Source organism: Lactuca virosa, chromosome 9, assembly GCF_052849685.1.
Source record: "Lactuca virosa cultivar CGN04683 chromosome 9, Lactuca_virosa_CGN04683_v6, whole genome shotgun sequence".
NCBI classification, from domain to species: Eukaryota; Viridiplantae; Streptophyta; class Magnoliopsida; order Asterales; family Asteraceae; genus Lactuca; species Lactuca virosa.
The window spans coordinates 68,533,995-68,552,427 of record NC_136434.1 but is presented as its reverse complement, the minus strand read 5'-3'; the positions used below and the strand labels follow the sequence as shown (position 1 = coordinate 68,552,427).

General features: G+C 40.6%; 2 protein-coding genes across 5 annotated transcripts; both read left to right on the top strand.

Moving 5' to 3' along the window:
• Positions 1–92: 92 nt before the first annotated feature.
• Positions 93–8,255, top strand: LOC145136039 (uncharacterized). 3 transcript variants are annotated; one of them, XR_013720189.1, is made up of 3 exons: positions 5,128–5,386; positions 5,477–5,561; positions 7,961–8,255. XR_013720189.1 is itself a non-coding variant. In XM_079070240.1 (2 exons), the coding sequence occupies exons 1-2, from the start codon at positions 140–142 to the stop codon at positions 6,922–6,924; spliced, it is 762 nt and encodes a 253-aa protein (XP_078926366.1). In that variant the 5' UTR covers positions 93–139; the 3' UTR covers positions 6,925–7,074. The 3 variants fall into 3 exon arrangements, 1 of the variants encoding a protein (XP_078926366.1); XR_013720190.1 differs by lacking the exon at positions 7,961–8,255 and adding an exon at positions 6,914–7,074; XM_079070240.1 differs by lacking the exons at positions 5,128–5,386; positions 5,477–5,561; positions 7,961–8,255 and adding exons at positions 93–890; positions 6,914–7,074.
• Positions 8,256–8,376: 121 nt separating this feature from the next.
• LOC145136137 (uncharacterized) lies at positions 8,377–15,358 on the top strand. 2 transcript variants are annotated; one of them, XR_013720251.1, is made up of 3 exons: positions 13,412–13,670; positions 13,761–13,845; positions 15,198–15,358. XR_013720251.1 is itself a non-coding variant. In XM_079070328.1 (2 exons), the coding sequence occupies exons 1-2, from the start codon at positions 8,424–8,426 to the stop codon at positions 15,206–15,208; spliced, it is 762 nt and encodes a 253-aa protein (XP_078926454.1). In that variant the 5' UTR covers positions 8,377–8,423; the 3' UTR covers positions 15,209–15,358. The 2 variants fall into 2 exon arrangements, 1 of the variants encoding a protein (XP_078926454.1); XM_079070328.1 differs by lacking the exons at positions 13,412–13,670; positions 13,761–13,845 and adding an exon at positions 8,377–9,174.
• Positions 15,359–18,433: the final 3,075 nt, after the last annotated feature.

The following is an 18,433-nucleotide window of genomic DNA, read 5'->3' as shown; positions in this document are numbered from 1 at the left end:
CTCCTGCCCCGAAGCGAGCAAAGTTAAGTTCGCAACCTTAACCTTCACCGGCCGGGCCCTTACTTGGTGGAACTGCCGGGTTAAGTCACTTACTCTCGAAGTGGCTAGCTCCATAACCTGGGCAGAACTAAAAACGTTGATGATGAAGGAGTACTGCCCGAGAGGTGAAATTCAAAAGCTGGAACAAGAACTCTGGAACCTCAGGATGACGGGCTCTGACCTTGAAACCTACACCACCCGATTCAATGAATTGGCTCTCCTCTGCCCAACAATGGTTACTCCGCAGGAGAAAAAGGTGGAGCGATACCTTTGGGGACTGTCTCTCCACGTGCAAAGTAGTGTCCTGGCTTCAAGGCCAACTACTTTTGACAGTGCCAGGGAGCTGGCACAACAACTTGTTGACCACCGAGCCGGTCATAATACTACAACCACCACCACTGATAAATCAAAAGGGGGAAACAACAAAAGGAAGTTCTGGAACGAAAAGAAGAGCCAACCAGCACAGGACCCCGCTAAGAAGCAACAAATTGTTGCTGTCCATGCTGCCACTAATGTTGCCACTACTGCTACCACTCCAGCACCACCGAAGCCATATGCAGGAAAACTACCTAAGTGCAATAAGTGCAACTTTCACCACATTGGTGCTTGTAGGGAGATGCACTGTAACAACTGCGACAGGAAGGGGCACACTGCTCGTTTCTGTAAAGCGCTGGCTCAACCAATCAACCAAGTCGCCAGTACGGGGGCAACCCGGACCTGCTACAACTGTGGAGACGCAGGTCACTTCAAAAGAGACTGCCCCAAAGCACAAGCCCCTAATGCTGGTGGAGTAGGAAGAGTCCTGGCAATAGGACACGGGGAAGCAGTCGAGGATCCCACGGTGGTTACCGGTACGTTTCTCCTCAATAACTCTTATGCATGCGTACTATTCGATAGTGGAGCGGAGAGGAGTTTCGTGAGCCACCAATATAAACATTTACTTGAACAAAATCCCCAATCACTAAAGGATACTTATGTAGTAGAAATGGCAAATGGGAAAATAGAAAGCACTAGCGATATATACTCAGAATGTACTCTCACTCTAGACAACCATACATTTTAAATTGACCTGATGCCAGTCACCATAAAAAGCTTCGACGTAATCATCGGGATGGATTGGTTAGTTCCTCACCGTGCCGACATTCTATGTTACGAAAGGGCCGTTCGCCTCAATCTACCAAACGACGAAACCCTTCTTATCTATGGTGACAAACCTAGTGCGAATTTACAAATCATCTCATGCATCAAAGCCCAAAAGTATCTCCGGAAGGAGTACCACGCCTTCTTAGCCCACATAGTAGACAAGAAACAAGACGTGAAAGACATCAAGGACATCCCCGAAGTGTGTAACTTCCCGGATGTGTTCCCAGAGGATCTTCCTGGTGTACCACTCGCACGACAAGTCGATTTCAGAATTGACTTAATACCCGGAGCTACCCCCGTAGCCAGAGCTCCATACCGCCTCGCACCATCAGAAATGCAGGAGTTGTCCAGTCAATTAACCGAGCTTTTGAACAAAGGGTTCATCAGACCAAGCTTCTCACCTTGGGGAGCACCAGTCCTTTTTGTAAAGAAGAAGGACGGATCCTTTCGCATGTGCATCGATTATCGGGAACTAAACAAGCTCACCATCAAAAACCGATATCCTCTGCCCCGAATCGACGACCTTTTCGACCAACTCCAAGGAGCAAATTTCTTCTCAAAGATCGACCTAAGGTCAGGCTACCATCAACTACGAGTTCAAGAAGAAGATATTCCCAAAACTGTATTCAGAACTCGCTATGGGCACTACGAGTTTGTGGTGATGTCCTTCGGTTTAACAAACGCACCTGCGGTATTCATGGACCTAATGAATAGAGTGTGTCGACCCTACCTAGAAAAGTTTGTAATCGTATTCATCGACGATATCTTGATCTACTCGCGAAGCGAGGAGGAGCATCGCCTACATCTACGCCAAGTGCTAGAGACGCTAAGAGCGGAGAAGCTTTATGCTAAGTTCTCTAAGTGTGAATTCTGGATTAGAGAAGTGGATTTCCTTGGACATGTGGTAAGTGAGAAAGGCATACATGTGGATCCCTCCAAGATCAAGGCAATCGAGAATTGGTCAGCACCCAAGACGCCAACCGAAATTCGACAATTCCTTAGGCTTGCTGGCTACTATCGAAGATTTATACAAAACTTCTCCAAGATTGCGAAACCACTCACCACTTTGACGCAGAAAGGTGTGATATTCAAGTGGGAAAATAAACAAGAAACTGCTTTCCAAACGTTAAAACAAGCCCTATGCAGCGCACCGATCTTGTCTCTCCCAGAGGGAACCGAGGACTTCGTAGTGTACTGTGATGCTTCGAATCAAGGCCTCGGATGTGTGCTCATGCAGAGAGGGAAGGTTATCGCGTATGCATCGAGACAGCTTAAGACGCACGAGGTTAATTATACTACGCACGACCTGGAATTAGGAGCAGTGGTATTCGCTTTGAAGATCTGGAGACACTACCTCTACGGCACGAAATGCACTATCTTCACTGATCACAAAAGTCTTCAGCATATCCTCAATCAGAAAGAGCTCAACATGCGACAGAGGAGATGGGTGGAGTTGCTGAATGACTACGAGTGCGAAATTCGTTATCATCCGGGCAAGGCCAATGTAGTGGCCGATGCTCTAAGCAGGAAGGAGTACTCGGGCCGCCGAGTAAAATCCTTAACAATGACAATCCATTCCCACCTGACCATACAAATCAAGGAAGCTCAACTGGAAGCTTTGAAACCAGAAAAGGTGGCAGGAGAGACGTTAAGGGGAATGGATAAAAACTTAGAAGTCAAGGAGGATGGAGCACGTTATATCATGAACCGGATTTGGACACCGAAGTTCGGTGGACTCCGAGATGTCGTCATGAATGAAGCACACAAGACTCGATACTCCATCCATCCCGGGTCGGATAAGATGTATCTGGACCTCAAGAAATTATACTGGTGGCCGAACATGAAAGCTGAGATTGCTACCTATGTGAGCAAGTGCCTGACTTGCGCTAAGGTCAAAACCGAATACCAGAAACCATCCGGGCTATTACAACAGCCGGATATACCTGAGTGGAAGTGGGAACGAATAACAATGGACTTCATAACCAAGCTGCCTAAGACATCGGGCGGTCTTGACACAATATGGGTAATTGTAGACAGATTGACCAAATCAGCACACTTTCTTCCAATAAAAGAAACCGACAAGATGGAGAAGCTGACTAGAACGTACATCAGAGAGATTGTACGACTCCATGGTGTGCCGATATCCATTATCTCCGATAGAGATAGTAGATTTACCTCACGGTTTTGGCAGTCTCTACAAAAATCATTGGGAACTAGGCTTGACATGAGTACGGCCTACCACCCACAAACCGACGGACAGAGCGAGCGAACCATTCAAATGTTGGAAGACATGTTAAGAGCTTGTGTGATAGACTTCGGTAAAGCATGGGATACCCATCTACCGCTTATCGAATTCTCCTACAATAACAGCTATCATACTAGCATCAAAGTCGCTCCATTCGAAGCTCTTTACGGTCGCAAATGCAGATCACCCCTGTGTTGGGCTGAGGTGGGGGATACACAGCTAGCTAGAGGGCAAGTCTCTAATAGCACTCTCACCGGTCCAGAAATCATCCGCGAAACCACCGAAAAGATCGTACAAATCCGAGCACGACTTAAAGCCTCAAGAGACCGACAGAAAAGCTACGCAGACAAGCGGAGGAAACCCTTGGAATTCCAGGTGGGAGACCGAGTCCTTTTGAAAGTCTCACCCTGGAAAGGCTTGATACGCTTCGGAAAGCGTGGGAAGCTGAATCCAAGATACATAGGACCTTTTGAGATTCTCGCTAGAATCGGCCCCGTAGCTTACAAACTCAATCTACCCCGCGAACTTAGTAATGTGCATCCTACCTTCCACGTCTCGAACTTGAAAAAGTGCCTATCCGATGAGACTCTCATTATTCCACTCGAGGAAATCGAGATCAATGAGAGCCTCAACTTCGTGGAAGAACCTGTGGAGATCATGGACCGGGAAATCAAACGAACGAAACAAAGTTGTATTCCCATCGTGAAGGTACGTTGGAACGCTAAACGAGGACCCGAATTCACCTGGGAACGCGAGGATCAGATGAAACAAAAGTATCCACATCTCTTCCCAAACTCTTGAAATCCCAGTCAAAATGAAAATTTCGGGACAAAATTCCTTTTAACGGGGGGATGATGTGACAACCGTCAAATTTCGGTCAATTCAAAGTCAAAAAGTCAAACCGGTCAACTCCAATAACCCTTGTATGCTAGGGTTTACGTTATGTAATCACTATACAATTCGCTATTTTAATGAGAAATCATCATTTGGAAAGTTCATGTGTTTGATTTTCCTTAGCCTTAACAATGCTAAACAACAAACCAAAGCGATAAAACACTATTGCACAATCATCGGGATTGTGTAAGACACTAAATCATGGCTTAACGGGGTTTATGGACCTTTCGTTGCGAAGCCGGACACTCAAAAAGATCACAAACGAAACCTCTCACAATCTCTTTCACTCAACCTCTCTCTATTAAAATCTCTCCCAAATCTCTCCCGAATCTCTCCCAAATCTCTCTCAAAAGTTCCTTTAATTTTTTGTAATCATTCGGGCCATCCCGACCCTTAACTGGGTCAAAAACCACTTGAAACGGGGTAAAAACGGGTAAAATAGGCTTAAGGACCCAAAACTGAAGCTTCAGGACCGAAGTCCCTGTCATAAAGGAAGACGACACACATTTGTCTGTGGTAAACTTACGACTCGCATGTTTAGGACACGCAATGAGTATCAAGGAAGCCCCTGTCATAAAAGAAGACGACATGCATGTTTGCGTGTCATAATTTTTCCGGTTTTTCGACTACGACTTCGTTTTAACTCCGTTTTTCATTATTTTAACGTGGGATTTTCACCCAAAACTTTATTTTATAAACTAAGGCCCCAAAATATATAAATCTCCAGGGTTTTTATAAAAATGTATTAAAAGAATTGGTGGTTGGACTAATTATTGAGGGAATATTTGCTTTTCCTTATTTTATGACAAAAGCAAGCCACCACCACCTCACTCTATGATCATCCACTCTTTCCCACTACTCCTTGTCTCCTTAGTGGACCTTTACAACCAATCTCCAGCTCTTCCCACGTTCTAAGAGCTGGAGGATTGATCCTCTCTCCTCATTCTCCATAAAAACTCTTTCATTCTACACTTAGCAACCAAGAACACTCTCCAAAATTCTCTCATCTTTTCTCTCAACTTCAAGAACTTCAAGGCTTTCTCCAGGGATTTCTTGCTTCAATTAGTAAGTATCTTCATCATTCACATAATTATTAAACTCCATTCTACTCAAATCATTGATATCTTACACAAGTTCCATCTTATTCGGTGTTAGATTTTCGAATCATCAAGACATCTTCTTAGTGTTCTTGAGTTGAACACTTCCTCTCTCTCACTTTCATCCACTGAAACCACATAAGGTGAGTTCATACCATACATTTACATGTTTTTCTTAAGTTTTAAGGGGGGAATACAAGTAAAATCATCAAGAACACAATTAAACTTTTTCTAACAGATTGCATCAGAAAAGATGGACGTTAATCACGGACTGTTTTGGCTAACTTAAAAATTTTAGTTTTCAAAACTGTTTCAGATGCAAGTAGTTCAAACTCTTAGCTTTAAAATGACTACTTGCACACCTCCAAATGATTTTTCTACAATTAATGGTGATTTTTACAAAACTGCCTGTCATTTGAGAGGCAAACCCCGACCAGTCTGTGATTATGAACATTTTCACCTCTGTTAGAGATCACTAAAAATCGTGATAAAATTCACGAACAAACTAGACTCATATTCCAAACTCTCAAAATTTGCGGATTTGGATTTAGAGCTGTGATGATTTTTCTATAAATTTTCTAAGAACGGTAACATAAACTGTTTTTAACGAAAAGTTGCTGTTAATTTCATTTCATCTTGTAACATGTTGAGCAAGGTGTATATCTTTATGTGACTATATGTTACTGCAATATATGACATTTTATCTTAATATTTAGACATACATCAGTTTACAAATGGATTTGGTCATATAAAATATAAAGAATAACAAGTGATTATAATCAAAGTACAATCGATACATTCAAACATTAAATAAACTATTTTGAATATAGTTTGCATACATTACCACGTACTACCCTTGGTTGATAAACTATAATAGGTATAGTTTATGATACATTACATAACACATACATTTAAAAAGGGTACATTTATACAAAGGATATTTTCATTAAGCAAGGTACGGCCATACGGTACCAAGTTTTCATAACACGAAATTCCGTTAATGACTTTGTGAGACAATTACTTCAAATTACCATTAAGTCCTGTATTGTAACCAGAGTCTCCTTGAGGGAGAGCGTGATACTTGTGTATAGATCTATATTGGGTTTGACAAACCCACACCTAAACTGCATGCAACAGTTAGACCGATAGGTCTGGGGTGACAAATGTCATAACATTTCCGACGCCTGAAGAACGTCGTTTTAGGCAACCTTGGTCATAGTATGGTTATAATAAACTCACATAAAGTATTAACAAACATTGGAATTTACGGGAACTTCATTAAAATTTAACGAGTTTATGTCGATTTAAACTTGCATTGTTTTACTATAAATATGACAAATTACTTGTACATTTCGGTCTTTGGGTTTTAATACTACATTTACACATTAAGGAAAATATTGGATTTTTCTAACACAAATACTACTTTTACAAATGAAAAGCTTATGAACTCACCAACCTTTGTGTTGACACTTTTTCAAACAACTTGTATTCTCAGGAAATCATTAAACAGGTAATCAAGTGCTTTTGAGGATGGGACGCTAAGGCGTCTACTATTTCATATTTTATCAACATATTGTAATTGATTCGTAAACATGTAATTCATACAATGATGTAATATTTTTTCAATTATATATATGTTGGTTGTGTTTGCTTGAATTACTATTACAATTGCTGTTATGATACTATACATGAAGTCCTCCACCCCCGGACGTTTCCGCCATCCTTGGTTTGGGGGTGTGACAGATTGGTATCAGAGCGCAGTTTATAGTGAATTAAGTATATCAAACCACATAAGATATACAAACTATAAACACAATTGGGACTAATAGTCTCTGATTTGTGCATTTTTCAAATAAATATACTTTTAGAAAATAAATGATTTTTTTTATTAAAAAGTATAAATACATGCATACATGCTCACATAGTGTCATAACTACAACAACATAAAATAAAAGAAGAGGAGTTGTACATTATGGGTATGCCTTGGTATATGTAAATCAAGTCTGGGAAGGATATAGCCTGATCAACTATATCTGTCCGGGAATTGACTTGCATATACCGGGGGATGGTCAGGATGGACAACAAATCTAACAAACTCGTCTTACCGCTAGTACGCCTCATTCACGAAGCCGGTCTATAAGGGGGGTATAAGGTTGTTGCCTATAAAATGGCAACTTAATGGGTGTCCACTCTCACCCACCGCTTCCTTGATCGGTGGAGGGTCGTTAGCCGAACGGGTAAGACAAGGACTTATAAATTCTCATTAAAAGTATGATGAATATTATAAAGTAACTAAATGCTTTAAGAACTCAAAACTAAACATTTACAAATACTATAGGAGTATTTTGTGTTACTATAATAAAAATATTTTATACTTTCATTTTACCTCATAACCCAATGTATTGGGTCAATAAAAAGTATAAAATCGTATGTATCGTAAACATACCGGAAAACAACGTAATAATATACTTTATGTATAAAAGATTTCTCTCCCTATAAATACACTTTTACTAAAAGTACATTGGTTTACGACTTATGACAGAACCATGCCGCCAAGAAGAAGACCAAGACCTTCCAGCAACACAGCAACACCTCCTCCGCCGCCGCCTCCACAGTTTGATCCCGCGATGTTCCAGGCTGCAGTAACAGCAGCCGTAGCGGCCGCAATGTCACATATAGGGACCAACGGAGCTGGTGGCTCGGGATCGGGAGCTACACACTCTATCCACGGAGACAGTACGTGGCGTGCAAAAGAGTGTTCATACAAGGACTTCACAAATGGCAAACCCGACAACTTCAATGGAAGCGGGGGAGTCATCACGTTGATGCAATGGTTTGAAAAGACCGAAGTAGTCTTTCAGGTGTGCTCCTGCCCCGAAGCGAGCAAAGTTAAGTTCGCAACCTTAACCTTCACCGGCCGGGCCCTTACTTGGTGGAACTGCCGGGTTAAGTCACTTACTCTCGAAGTGGCTAGCTCCATAACCTGGGCAGAACTAAAAACGTTGATGATGAAGGAGTACTGCCCGAGAGGTGAAATTCAAAAGCTGGAACAAGAACTCTGGAACCTCAGGATGACGGGCTCTGACCTTGAAACCTACACCACCCGATTCAATGAATTGGCTCTCCTCTGCCCAACAATGGTTACTCCGCAGGAGAAAAAGGTGGAGCGATACCTTTGGGGACTGTCTCTCCACGTGCAAAGTAGTGTCCTGGCTTCAAGGCCAACTACTTTTGACAGTGCCAGGGAGCTGGCACAACAACTTGTTGACCACCGAGCCGGTCATAATACTACAACCACCACCACTGATAAATCAAAAGGGGGAAACAACAAAAGGAAGTTCTGGAACGAAAAGAAGAGCCAACCAGCACAGGACCCCGCTAAGAAGCAACAAATTGTTGCTGTCCATGCTGCCACTAATGTTGCCACTACTGCTACCACTCCAGCACCACCGAAGCCATATGCAGGAAAACTACCTAAGTGCAATAAGTGCAACTTTCACCACATTGGTGCTTGTAGGGAGATGCACTGTAACAACTGCGACAGGAAGGGGCACACTGCTCGTTTCTGTAAAGCGCTGGCTCAACCAATCAACCAAGTCGCCAGTACGGGGGCAACCCGGACCTGCTACAACTGTGGAGACGCAGGTCACTTCAAAAGAGACTGCCCCAAAGCACAAGCCCCTAATGCTGGTGGAGTAGGAAGAGTCCTGGCAATAGGACACGGGGAAGCAGTCGAGGATCCCACGGTGGTTACCGGTACGTTTCTCCTCAATAACTCTTATGCATGCGTACTATTCGATAGTGGAGCGGAGAGGAGTTTCGTGAGCCACCAATATAAACATTTACTTGAACAAAATCCCCAATCACTAAAGGATACTTATGTAGTAGAAATGGCAAATGGGAAAATAGAAAGCACTAGCGATATATACTCAGAATGTACTCTCACTCTAGACAACCATACATTTTAAATTGACCTGATGCCAGTCACCATAAAAAGCTTCGACGTAATCATCGGGATGGATTGGTTAGTTCCTCACCGTGCCGACATTCTATGTTACGAAAGGGCCGTTCGCCTCAATCTACCAAACGACGAAACCCTTCTTATCTATGGTGACAAACCTAGTGCGAATTTACAAATCATCTCATGCATCAAAGCCCAAAAGTATCTCCGGAAGGAGTACCACGCCTTCTTAGCCCACATAGTAGACAAGAAACAAGACGTGAAAGACATCAAGGACATCCCCGAAGTGTGTAACTTCCCGGATGTGTTCCCAGAGGATCTTCCTGGTGTACCACTCGCACGACAAGTCGATTTCAGAATTGACTTAATACCCGGAGCTACCCCCGTAGCCAGAGCTCCATACCGCCTCGCACCATCAGAAATGCAGGAGTTGTCCAGTCAATTAACCGAGCTTTTGAACAAAGGGTTCATCAGACCAAGCTTCTCACCTTGGGGAGCACCAGTCCTTTTTGTAAAGAAGAAGGACGGATCCTTTCGCATGTGCATCGATTATCGGGAACTAAACAAGCTCACCATCAAAAACCGATATCCTCTGCCCCGAATCGACGACCTTTTCGACCAACTCCAAGGAGCAAATTTCTTCTCAAAGATCGACCTAAGGTCAGGCTACCATCAACTACGAGTTCAAGAAGAAGATATTCCCAAAACTGTATTCAGAACTCGCTATGGGCACTACGAGTTTGTGGTGATGTCCTTCGGTTTAACAAACGCACCTGCGGTATTCATGGACCTAATGAATAGAGTGTGTCGACCCTACCTAGAAAAGTTTGTAATCGTATTCATCGACGATATCTTGATCTACTCGCGAAGCGAGGAGGAGCATCGCCTACATCTACGCCAAGTGCTAGAGACGCTAAGAGCGGAGAAGCTTTATGCTAAGTTCTCTAAGTGTGAATTCTGGATTAGAGAAGTGGATTTCCTTGGACATGTGGTAAGTGAGAAAGGCATACATGTGGATCCCTCCAAGATCAAGGCAATCGAGAATTGGTCAGCACCCAAGACGCCAACCGAAATTCGACAATTCCTTAGGCTTGCTGGCTACTATCGAAGATTTATACAAAACTTCTCCAAGATTGCGAAACCACTCACCACTTTGACGCAGAAAGGTGTGATATTCAAGTGGGAAAATAAACAAGAAACTGCTTTCCAAACGTTAAAACAAGCCCTATGCAGCGCACCGATCTTGTCTCTCCCAGAGGGAACCGAGGACTTCGTAGTGTACTGTGATGCTTCGAATCAAGGCCTCGGATGTGTGCTCATGCAGAGAGGGAAGGTTATCGCGTATGCATCGAGACAGCTTAAGACGCACGAGGTTAATTATACTACGCACGACCTGGAATTAGGAGCAGTGGTATTCGCTTTGAAGATCTGGAGACACTACCTCTACGGCACGAAATGCACTATCTTCACTGATCACAAAAGTCTTCAGCATATCCTCAATCAGAAAGAGCTCAACATGCGACAGAGGAGATGGGTGGAGTTGCTGAATGACTACGAGTGCGAAATTCGTTATCATCCGGGCAAGGCCAATGTAGTGGCCGATGCTCTAAGCAGGAAGGAGTACTCGGGCCGCCGAGTAAAATCCTTAACAATGACAATCCATTCCCACCTGACCATACAAATCAAGGAAGCTCAACTGGAAGCTTTGAAACCAGAAAAGGTGGCAGGAGAGACGTTAAGGGGAATGGATAAAAACTTAGAAGTCAAGGAGGATGGAGCACGTTATATCATGAACCGGATTTGGACACCGAAGTTCGGTGGACTCCGAGATGTCGTCATGAATGAAGCACACAAGACTCGATACTCCATCCATCCCGGGTCGGATAAGATGTATCTGGACCTCAAGAAATTATACTGGTGGCCGAACATGAAAGCTGAGATTGCTACCTATGTGAGCAAGTGCCTGACTTGCGCTAAGGTCAAAACCGAATACCAGAAACCATCCGGGCTATTACAACAGCCGGATATACCTGAGTGGAAGTGGGAACGAATAACAATGGACTTCATAACCAAGCTGCCTAAGACATCGGGCGGTCTTGACACAATATGGGTAATTGTAGACAGATTGACCAAATCAGCACACTTTCTTCCAATAAAAGAAACCGACAAGATGGAGAAGCTGACTAGAACGTACATCAGAGAGATTGTACGACTCCATGGTGTGCCGATATCCATTATCTCCGATAGAGATAGTAGATTTACCTCACGGTTTTGGCAGTCTCTACAAAAATCATTGGGAACTAGGCTTGACATGAGTACGGCCTACCACCCACAAACCGACGGACAGAGCGAGCGAACCATTCAAATGTTGGAAGACATGTTAAGAGCTTGTGTGATAGACTTCGGTAAAGCATGGGATACCCATCTACCGCTTATCGAATTCTCCTACAATAACAGCTATCATACTAGCATCAAAGTCGCTCCATTCGAAGCTCTTTACGGTCGCAAATGCAGATCACCCCTGTGTTGGGCTGAGGTGGGGGATACACAGCTAGCTAGAGGGCAAGTCTCTAATAGCACTCTCACCGGTCCAGAAATCATCCGCGAAACCACCGAAAAGATCGTACAAATCCGAGCACGACTTAAAGCCTCAAGAGACCGACAGAAAAGCTACGCAGACAAGCGGAGGAAACCCTTGGAATTCCAGGTGGGAGACCGAGTCCTTTTGAAAGTCTCACCCTGGAAAGGCTTGATACGCTTCGGAAAGCGTGGGAAGCTGAATCCAAGATACATAGGACCTTTTGAGATTCTCGCTAGAATCGGCCCCGTAGCTTACAAACTCAATCTACCCCGCGAACTTAGTAATGTGCATCCTACCTTCCACGTCTCGAACTTGAAAAAGTGCCTATCCGATGAGACTCTCATTATTCCACTCGAGGAAATCGAGATCAATGAGAGCCTCAACTTCGTGGAAGAACCTGTGGAGATCATGGACCGGGAAATCAAACGAACGAAACAAAGTTGTATTCCCATCGTGAAGGTACGTTGGAACGCTAAACGAGGACCCGAATTCACCTGGGAACGCGAGGATCAGATGAAACAAAAGTATCCACATCTCTTCCCAAACTCTTGAAATCCCAGTCAAAATGAAAATTTCGGGACAAAATTCCTTTTAACGGGGGGATGATGTGACAACCGTCAAATTTCGGTCAATTCAAAGTCAAAAAGTCAAACCGGTCAACTCCAATAACCCTTGTATGCTAGGGTTTACGTTATGTAATCACTATACAATTCGCTATTTTAATGAGAAATCATCATTTGGAAAGTTCATGTGTTTGATTTTCCTTAGCCTTAACAATGCTAAACAACAAACCAAAGCGATAAAACACTATTGCACAATCATCGGGATTGTGTAAGACACTAAATCATGGCTTAACGGGGTTTATGGACCTTTCGTTGCGAAGCCGGACACTCAAAAAGATCACAAACGAAACCTCTCACAATCTCTTTCACTCAACCTCTCTCTATTAAAATCTCTCCCAAATCTCTCCCGAATCTCTCCCAAATCTCTCTCAAAAGTTCCTTTAATTTTTTGTAATCATTCGGGCCATCCCGACCCTTAACTGGGTCAAAAACCACTTGAAACGGGGTAAAAACGGGTAAAATAGGCTTAAGGACCCAAAACTGAAGCTTCAGGACCGAAGTCCCTGTCATAAAGGAAGACGACACACATTTGTCTGTGGTAAACTTACGACTCGCATGTTTAGGACACGCAATGAGTATCAAGGAAGCCCCTGTCATAAAAGAAGACGACATGCATGTTTGCGTGTCATAATTTTTCCGGTTTTTCGACTACGACTTCGTTTTAACTCCGTTTTTCATTATTTTAACGTGGGATTTTCACCCAAAACTTTATTTTATAAACTAAGGCCCCAAAATATATAAATCTCCAGGGTTTTTATAAAAATGTATTAAAAGAATTGGTGGTTGGACTAATTATTGAGGGAATATTTGCTTTTCCTTATTTTATGACAAAAGCAAGCCACCACCACCTCACTCTATGATCATCCACTCTTTCCCACTACTCCTTGTCTCCTTAGTGGACCTTTACAACCAATCTCCAGCTCTTCCCACGTTCTAAGAGCTGGAGGATTGATCCTCTCTCCTCATTCTCCATAAAAACTCTTTCATTCTACACTTAGCAACCAAGAACACTCTCCAAAATTCTCTCATCTTTTCTCTCAACTTCAAGAACTTCAAGGCTTTCTCCAGGGATTTCTTGCTTCAATTAGTAAGTATCTTCATCATTCACATAATTATTAAACTCCATTCTACTCAAATCATTGATATCTTACACAAGTTCCATCTTATTCGGTGTTAGATTTTCGAATCATCAAGACATCTTCTTAGTGTTCTTGAGTTGAACACTTCCTCTCTCTCACTTTCATCCACTGAAACCACATAAGGTGAGTTCATACCATACATTTACATGTTTTTCTTAAGTTTTAAGGGGGGAATACAAGTAAAATCATCAAGAACACAATTAAACTTTTTCTAACAGATTGCATCAGAAAAGATGGACGTTAATCACGGACTGTTTTGGCTAACTTAAAAATTTTAGTTTTCAAAACTGTTTCAGATGCAAGTAGTTCAAACTCTTAGCTTTAAAATGACTACTTGCACACCTCCAAATGATTTTTCTACAATTAATGGTGATTTTTACAAAACTGCCTGTCATTTGAGAGGCAAACCCCGACCAGTCTGTGATTATGAACATTTTCACCTCTGTTAGAGATCACTAAAAATCGTGATAAAATTCACGAACAAACTAGACTCATATTCCAAACTCTCAAAATTTGCGGATTTGGATTTAGAGCTGTGATGATTTTTCTATAAATTTTCTAAGAACGGTAACATAAACTGTTTTTAACGAAAAGTTGCTGTTAATTTCATTTCATCTTGTAACATGTTGAGCAAGGTGTATATCTTTATGTGACTATATGTTACTGCAATATATGACATTTTATCTTAATATTTAGACATACATCAGTTTACAAATGGATTTGGTCATATAAAATATAAAGAATAACAAGTGATTATAATCAAAGTACAATCGATACATTCAAACATTAAATAAACTATTTTGAATATAGTTTGCATACATTACCACGTACTACCCTTGGTTGATAAACTATAATAGGTATAGTTTATGATACATTACATAACACATACATTTAAAAAGGGTACATTTATACAAAGGATATTTTCATTAAGCAAGGTACGGCCATACGGTACCAAGTTTTCATAACACGAAATTCCGTTAATGACTTTGTGAGACAATTACTTCAAATTACCATTAAGTCCTGTATTGTAACCAGAGTCTCCTTGAGGGAGAGCGTGATACTTGTGTATAGATCTATATTGGGTTTGACAAACCCACACCTAAACTGCATGCAACAGTTAGACCGATAGGTCTGGGGTGACAAATGTCATAACATTTCCGACGCCTGAAGAACGTCGTTTTAGGCAACCTTGGTCATAGTATGGTTATAATAAACTCACATAAAGTATTAACAAACATTGGAATTTACGGGAACTTCATTAAAATTTAACGAGTTTATGTCGATTTAAACTTGCATTGTTTTACTATAAATATGACAAATTACTTATACATTTCGGTCTTTGGGTTTTAATACTACATTTACACATTAAGGAAAATATTGGATTTTTCTAACACAAATACTACTTTTACAAATGAAAAGCTTATGAACTCACCAACCTTTGTGTTGACACTTTTTCAAACAACTTGTATTCTCAGGAAATCATTAAACAGGTAATCAAGTGCTTTTGAGGATGGGACGCTAAGGCGTCTACTATTTCATATTTTATCAACATATTGTAATTGATTCGTAAACATGTAATTCATACAATGATGTAATATTTTTTCAATTATATATATGTTGGTTGTGTTTGCTTGAATTACTATTACAATTGCTGTTATGATACTATACATGAAGTCCTCCACCCCCGGACGTTTCCGCCATCCTTGGTTTGGGGGTGTGACAATAACACATCATACCCGGTTTGCATTAACAAGGGTACAATACAGAGTACCAGGGTTAGCAATCTCGGGGTAATAATACATCGTAAATCTCGTTGAAACAATAAATTTGTGAGACTCTTCATGGTGTACTTATCTAGGTACGACATTAAGTCCTGACTTATTAACCAGAATCTCGTGTAGGAAGGGCGTGAATTTGTGTATAGATCTATATGGGAATGACAATCCCACACCTTCACTTTTCGCTACAGTTTGGCCGGCAGGCCTAGGGTGTCAAATATCATATCGTTTCTGACGCCTGAAGAACGTCGCATCAGGCACATCAGTCATATTAGTATGGTTAATAGAACTCAAATGGATAAAACAAAGAGTAAATTACTTAGTAATATACATCTCTTAAAACAGTAAGAAAAGTTAATTACATCCTGACCAAATATACCTTCTGTTAGTTTTACTTACAGTAAAAACTACGTATCATGAAATCAAGTATGGCAAATATACTTGTACTTCTGGTTTTGGAAAATTTAAAACCACAAAACAGTATTATGGATAATATAATATTTTCCAGGATTAATACTAATGTTTTACTGTAGAACGAATATAACTAAGAATAATTTTACAAATGAAACGGTTTATGGAATTAAACTACTTTTACAAATGAAACGGTTTATGGGATTAAACCACTTTTACAAATGAAACGGTTTATGGAATTAAACTACTTTTACAAATGAAACGGTTTATGGGATTAAACCACTTTTACAAATGAAACGGTTTATGGAATTAAACTACTTTTACAATTGGAACTTAGTCATTCACTCTCTGTAAACTAGTATAACATAAAGGACCCTTAGTGGTTAATTCTATAATTCCTTAGTTTTTATATCATAGTTATACATAAGTAATATCCGATTGACAGTGAAATGTGTGACTTCCGCCTTACTTCCTGTTCCTTGTTTGGTTGTGGGCTTAGGGCAGATACACCCATTTAACTGTCCATTCGATATTAGGTTATATATATAATTAGTATAAACTAAGTAATTGCAGAGGGAACTATTGAGGTTATCAGTTTATCACCTCAGGAAATATAGGATTTTCTGGAGGAACCAGCGAAGTTTTCCAAGAACTTAGAGTATACTTTATAGAACTAAAATACTTATGAACTCACCCGCTTAAATGCTGATCTACTCTTTCAAAATAACTTGTATTCTCAGGAATCCAGTTGACAGGTACACTCCTGAAGCTTTTGAGAAGACTACCTAGTATCGTACCGCGACTCTTGTCTTATACTGTACGTACTTTGGTGTTTGAATATGTAATGTTTAAACACTTACATAAAACTTATACTTATTAATGCAATAGTTGTTTGTACTTTGATTACTTGCATGTGTTGTGATACTTACCTAAAGTCCTCCGCCCCCGAACGTTTCCGCCGTTCTGGTTTGGGGGTGTGACATGCTATGACATTACAAAAGGATCATTGCGTAAAATGTTAGAATCTAACACATTTTAATAGTGACAAGAATTTACTATTCTTACCATTGTGATAAGGATTTGGAATTGCGAAATGAGCATCATTGGAAATGTTTTCAATTGATCTATTTCACAAAGATAGGACCATAGATAAACATAGTGTGCATGCTTGGAGCATGTGATAACTATTGTTTTAATTCAAGTATTAAGTTGATTACTTGAAATATTATGCAATGAATAATGTGTAATCAATATGGTGATTAAATAATAAGTGTTTTATTTATACTCAAAAGTGTTGAGACCATATTGGATTCAATTATTCTTGTGTTTCACTTTGCATGTTTTGACTTCCCGAATAATATGATTATTCAAACTATCCACAGTCGATCATAATTTGGAAGTAGGTATTGAGGTAAGACTGTCATGAATCCATATGTAGATAGTCTAAGTGTTTAGTCATAGCAAAAGTTTGCTGCAGTATTCATGAGTACTCCTGAAATAATATTTGAGTATTGGATTAAACCCACGCTCACATGAATCACTTCATGGATTTTATCACGAGTGATTGTGAGACGATAATGTCTTATACTCTTGAAACAGAGAAATATGATTTGTTGTTTACGAGTCGGTTGCGCATTGATAATACGTAAACGCATCAGTAACTTGATGTTATAAAACGTATTGATGTGTGTGATTTGATGAGTAAATATTACAAGCATATGAGTCGAAGTTTATCCGTTCCTTTTACCTAATGTTGGATAAAAGCGATATATGTGGGCCCCTCGATGATTTAGTGATGACAACCCTAAAGCGTTTGGCCAAGCCTGGACTAAGTTGATGTGTTCAATTGTAGTCTGTTGTCAGTCGTCATAAATCGGAAATCAGGAAACAACACATGGACAGAGAGAATGATTATAATCCATGTCTCATGTCGATACTATATCTAGAATGGAGGAATATTTGATCCCTTATCTAAAGGACGCTTTACTGATAAGATCAGAGTTCGATAGTGGCTTTTGAGAGCTACGATTGCTAATCGAATTCTAAAGTCGTACTTGCAATAATAGTTATTAGACTTATCCAAGTGGGAGACTGTTGGATTAGGTGTCTAAGTCCATAACTATTTTTGGTATGTACTTGATTTGATTATGAGCATGGTCCTTTTGGGTTGCCTTCACCATAGCAATTTGATAGGATGAATTATGTGAAAGAGGTTAATTGTGATTTATTAATATATTATAAGAATAATATATTAATTGTGAAATCATATTATTTAATTAGTATTGATCAGGAATTAATTTTGAAATTAATTTAGTGATCAAAAGAGATTAATTAAATAAATGGGGACTGATTATGTAAATCAGTAATAGTTGTAGTTTGGGCTCATGGACTCCATTGGTATAGGGTGGACGGAATATCTATGAGAGTCCATAAAGATTTCGTCCAAGGCTTGCCAAATTGGATCCATATGTTGCTTAGGGCCTAAGCAAGGGAATTAGGGTTTCAAAGTTGTAAACCCTAAG